This window comes from Hevea brasiliensis, chromosome 2 (assembly GCF_030052815.1).
Source record: "Hevea brasiliensis isolate MT/VB/25A 57/8 chromosome 2, ASM3005281v1, whole genome shotgun sequence".
In the NCBI taxonomy this organism is placed as follows: domain Eukaryota; kingdom Viridiplantae; phylum Streptophyta; class Magnoliopsida; order Malpighiales; family Euphorbiaceae; genus Hevea; species Hevea brasiliensis.
The window spans coordinates 17,890,884-17,896,295 of record NC_079494.1 but is presented as its reverse complement, the minus strand read 5'-3'; the positions used below and the strand labels follow the sequence as shown (position 1 = coordinate 17,896,295).

At 33.6% G+C, this 5,412-nt stretch overlaps 1 protein-coding gene across 1 annotated transcript; it reads left to right on the top strand.

Moving 5' to 3' along the window:
* The first annotated feature begins 396 nt into the window (after positions 1 to 396).
* On the top strand, positions 397 to 3,718 carry LOC110660009 (probable aldo-keto reductase 4). Its single transcript, XM_021818146.2, has 5 exons — positions 397 to 763; positions 850 to 1,050; positions 1,767 to 1,939; positions 2,059 to 2,161; positions 3,173 to 3,718. The coding sequence occupies exons 1-5, from the start codon at positions 545 to 547 to the stop codon at positions 3,509 to 3,511; spliced, it is 1,035 nt and encodes a 344-aa protein (XP_021673838.2). The 5' UTR covers positions 397 to 544; the 3' UTR covers positions 3,512 to 3,718.
* Positions 3,719 to 5,412: the final 1,694 nt, after the last annotated feature.

Here is a 5,412-nt window from a genome sequence, read left to right as displayed (position 1 = left end):
AATTATTTTTAAGTATCTTTTAATTAAATATTTAAATTATTTAAAAGTTAATTTAAATAATTTTATTAAATGATTATTTAATTTAAATTTAATTTATAAATTAAAAAATATATTTTAAATTAAAAATTAAAAATTAAAAAATATATTTTAAATAAAAATTAAAAATAAATAATAAAATCAAACACCCTTTTTCATCCCAAACCATTCTTAAGCTGAAAAACCAAAACCAAACCGTCCCTTTAATTTAATTGGAAATCGTATCGAAGTAGCATGTGGCCATGCATATACGATAAATTATTAAATACTTTCATTATTAATAAAATAATAAGCTTAACCTTTTTATTTTTATTATATAAACATGTGATGCATTATTTTTTATTTTTTATTTTTTATGCACCGAGTGTAGTATAATTGGCCTGCGTATACAGATCTTGTCCGACACGGTGGATGACCGAGTGAAATTCAACTTTGTGACTTTAAAACACATTTTGGTTGCTTCCTCTTCTACTTCTGACTTGTCAGACGCAGAATATTTTGCTTAGAGATGGCAGGAGTAGCAGTGAAGAGGATAAAGCTTGGATCGCAAGGGCTGGAGGTATCAGCACAGGGGCTTGGGTGCATGAGCATGTCAGCCTTCTATGGCCCTCCAAAGCCCGAATCCGATATGATCGCTCTCATTCACCACGCCATCGACACCGGCGTCACTTTCCTCGATACCTCCGACATCTATGGACCTCATACCAATGAAATTCTTCTGGGCAAGGTTTGATTTTGGTTCTAGCTTTTTTCTTTTTCTTTTCTTTTTTGATTTTTTTATGGGAAAACTAATTGAGTACTGAATTTGCGCAGGCGCTTAAAGGAGAGATGAGAAAGACAGTGGAATTAGCCACCAAATTTGCTGTCAGCTTTAAGGATGGGAAGGGGGAGATTCGAGGAGATCCAGCCTATGTGAGGGCTGCTTGTGAGGCTAGCTTGAAGCGCCTTGATGTTGATTGTATTGATCTTTATTACCAACATCGTGTTGATACCTCCATTCCCATTGAAGTCACGGTTTGCCCTCTTCTCTCTCTCCCTCTCTCTCTCTCTCTCTATATATATATATATATAGGAATCTTAACTTTCTGTAGTGAAAAATGAAAACGAACTCGACTTCATTTTGAGGGAAGTGAGTGGAGATGAAGAAAAATGAATTTTGTTTGCTGTTTATGATAATTAGGAAGAAAACTGGAGAGAAAACATAAAAAAGAGAGCGAGGAATTTTCACTACAAAAAAACAGGATATCAACTATGAATTTTCCGGTCGCTGATAGTCTTTTTCCTGACTCTGTAGCTGAAATGGATATCAGACGGACAAAAAGTCCGTCGTTGATACCCTGATCAGTAGTTTTTGTGATATGGTCACGTAGTTCTATCTAGATACTTAACTGTAATAGATGACAAGAACATTCTAATTTTTAAAATATCTAGACCTATATGAAGAATGACAGTGTAAAAAGGTTGATGACACCACAAAGGTAGTACTGAATGATGATCAAACCTTATGCGTCGTTAGGCTTGATTGGATTTAAATTCGTTTTAGTGCTACTTTGTGGTTCATTAGTTGAAAATTTGGCAGTGCTATACTGTGGTGTGCAATAAAATTTTGTGAATGATCTTTTCTGGTTGCATGCAAAAATTATTCCTATTATTATTCATCTCTGCATTGCATCATCAAAATTCACTTGTTTTTGGCACTCTTAATTCTTCTTTCCTTTTGTCCTGGCAAGATGGGGGAACTCAAGAAACTAGTTGAAGGGGGTAAAATAAAGTATATAGGTCTATCTGAGGCCTCTGCTTCAACAATCAGACGAGCTCATGCTGTTCACCCCATAACAGCTGTGCAGTTGGAGTGGTCTTTGTGGTCTAGAGATGTGGAAGAAGAGATTGTTCCTACTTGCAGGTGATACATCATCAACAAAAAAATTAGTTGTTTATGGCGTTGAAAATGAATGAAAATCTGTAATTTAGTGGAGTACATATATGGTATCCTGATTCTAATCTCATCTTTCTATATCTCAGAGAACTTGGCATTGGTATTGTTGCATACAGTCCTTTGGGACAAGGATTCTTATCGTCAGGGCCTAAGTTGCTTGAAACTCTTTTAGAGGGTGACCCTCGTAAGGTCGGTATCTTTAATATGCTTTATGTTACTTGTGCATTAAGCATGGCAAAGAGTCCTAACATCAACATTTAATTGTTGGGAAAATTCGGAATTGTCACACAAGTTCTCCTTACATAGTCTTCTGCAGTAGAAACTAGAAAGCCTTGCATATCCAACTTATTGTGTTGCTTTTGCAGTCATAAACTTCTCATTAGCAGCTCCTCAAGATTCACCTTGCTTGTTCTTTCTAGTCGGTTATTTCCCCACCATTTAATTGCAAATCTTTGGTCAGATGGTCTAGATTTTTATGGTTTCCGAAGCCTTGGCGCCAATAATTTGCAAATATTCCAGGTCTGGCAGTTCAAATTTAATTTGTTGCATTATAAAAGTCACCAGATTTTCTGCTTAGATTTTCTTCTAAGCAGTTTCTCATGGGTTATCAGAACTGGAGTCTAATTCACTGTGGTGGTCTGATGTATCCTTAAAGAAGCCCAGCTTTTACTTATAGAAGACAACAAGCCTAACTTAGTCCCAACAAATAATTCTGTCCCAATTTTTTGCATAAGTCTTTTCAAATTAAATCCGAGGGAGATATCATTACTAACTTTGGGGTAGGACACCTCATTTCTCATATAGCCTTAATCCATTACCTTGGTTCTCATAAGAGCTGTTTACATTTTAAATTGCTAGGACTTGGGATATCAATTGGCTCACTTTTCTATTGGGACGAATTTGTTTAGAACAGTGTTTCTGGACTAGTTATACACTGCTACAATTTTGTACACCTTTTGTATAAATTCAGTAAGACACAGCAATCAGCTTGCTTAAACTAATGAAACCTGGACAAAATACCAAATCATGGTCATGAAGAATCAAGCTTATATGAGAACATCTGCTATTTTGCTATATTATGGGAAAGTTGGTCCTGTTGCAGCCTTGCAAGCAAGAACATGCCTTCTTAGGTTGCAAGGAGGAATTATGATACCTTGATTATTTATTTTGTTTGTGATTTGACTTTTGATATTGTCATAGTATCTGCCAAGGTTCCAACCTGAAAATGTGGAGCACAATAAACACCTTTTTGAGCGGATTAGTGAAATTGCTGCAAGGAAACAATGTACTCCATCACAGCTAGCACTAGCCTGGGTCCATCACCAAGGGGATGATGTATGTCCCATTCCTGGAACCACCAAGGTAGAAAACTTCAACAAGAATGTTGCAGCTCTATCTGTGAATCTTACACCAGAAGACATGGCTGAGCTTGAAGCCATTGCATCAGCAAGTGCTGTAAAAGGTGATAGATATGGGCCCAACGTACCTACATACAAAGATTCTGACACTCCACCACTGTCTTCATGGAAAGCTGTGTAGCATGCTTTGCCGCACTTTTCTGTTATTCCTTGCTATCTTTCTTTTGTATTTTCATCGCCGTCTTTGAATTTGGAAAGTCAATATCTCTTGTAATAAGGCGTAATTCGATATGGAGGACAGACTTTGCTTGTAAGATCCTCTAGCAAAACATTATCCTACATTCCTATTTTGAATTCCTATTTTGAATTTATATTTGAACTTCTTAAAGCATGGCTTGAAATTTCCTTAACTATAATTAAGGGCTTATTTAGTTTTATTATTTCAGCTGTTAAAAAAATATATATTTTAAATATGTTAGTCGAGGCTATTAAAAATTATTTTTAAGTTAAGTTTACTAATTTTCTAAAAAAAAAAAATCCAAAATCTATCCTATGTTTCAAGTCTTATCCATTTTTGCCTGTACTTCTATACTTTGTAATTGGATATAATTACTCTGCATTTATTAAAAAAAATAATTTTTATTGCAAGTTGCATTGCACGTTTATACTGATATTTAGTGTCATAATAATTTGTTATGATTATATTTTATCTATGCTTAATTTGTTAATTTTATACAAAGTTGCAGTGCATATTGATTTTTGCTAAAAATGTTTTTTTATTTTTTAAATTAATTATAATTATATTCTTATTATTTAAATTAATTTTAATATTTATATAAATTTTAAAATTTTAATCGTATTCATACTTAATTTTAATTAAATATAAAATTTTATGAAAAATAATTAACTAAAATAAAAAAAATAAAAACTATCTATATAACATATAAAAGTGAGAGGAGGAAAATATTAGGATTTCTAAAATTACCCATATTAATTTAGAGTTATAAATTTAATTGGTTATTGAATATTATAATTAATTTTAAAATGAATAGGATTCTCTTTATAAATTTAATTGGTTATTGAGCTAGTCTCACTTGAGGCCCGGTCCTTTTTGTGATAAGTCGGGGTGAGTACGGTTTTGAGTTAATCTCGCTGATCCCAGCATTTGGATCATTAAGAGAAAGTATGGTTCAAGTTGATCTCACTGGCAGAGATTGAAATTAAGAGAGCTGTGTAGGGGATCAGCCATATATTTATATTTGATTGATGTGACACGAGTGTGTGAGTGCTCAAATTATTCTTTATGCGAATATTATTTGAATTTTATTGAATATGTTAGTATTTGTTGCATTTCATCTTTAGGGATGCATTAGTCTTAGATAGTTATAGAAATTATATTTAAAATCAATATCTACTTTATGAGTCAAATGCTCACTCTTGTTTACCATATTTTTCTAGGTTACAGGAGGATCTCCTTCTTATGATAAACCTGTTTCCTTCCTCGCAGGTCTCTTAGAAGCAATATCAGTGTTTCATAGTATTAATTAAAAATTTAGAGCTCTACATGTGCTAAAAGTATTTTTTTTAGCTTGAGACTGTAATAGTTTGTTTATTTTGAAATTGTAAACCTATTATTTATGCATGTGTGGATATATTGGATGGGTATGTATCTGGGATGTGGGAGTTAAGCTTCCATTTGATTAAATTTCTATGTTGAGGATTGTAAGGGTGAGCCGAGCTCCCCAAATTGACATATTTTGTGATTACGGGTTTGGTGAGCTAAAAACTCCCCATTGTTTAATCCAATTTCTGGCTGGACTTTGTCCGTTTGTCTTCTTAAAATTAAACTACAGTGATAAGCCTTAGATTTGGACTTGGAATAGTTAGGCTTACTATGGGCTTTGAGGGCCTTATAGCACGTTAGAGCTAGGTAAAAGTGAATTTAAATTTATTTTTTAGATTTATGCTAAGTTATGATACTGAAATACTGTGAAACTGTGTATTTCAGTGGAAAAGAACACCGGGAAAGAATCCGAGGAATCGAGTCAAGGCTAAGAGGCGACTCGCTTAAGGTTTGTGCAC

Excerpts from the sequence above, each read along its gene's own strand:
- LOC110660009 (XM_021818146.2), top strand. The coding sequence starts at position 545 with ATGGCAGGAGTAGCAGTGAAGAGGATAAAGCTTGGATCGCAAGGGCTG. Across the intron at positions 764-849 it reads ATGAAATTCTTCTGGGCAAG|GCGCTTAAAGGAGAGATGAG; the intron begins GTTTGATTTTGG and ends GAATTTGCGCAG. Across the intron at positions 1,940-2,058 it reads GAGATTGTTCCTACTTGCAG|AGAACTTGGCATTGGTATTG; the intron begins GTGATACATCAT and ends TCTATATCTCAG.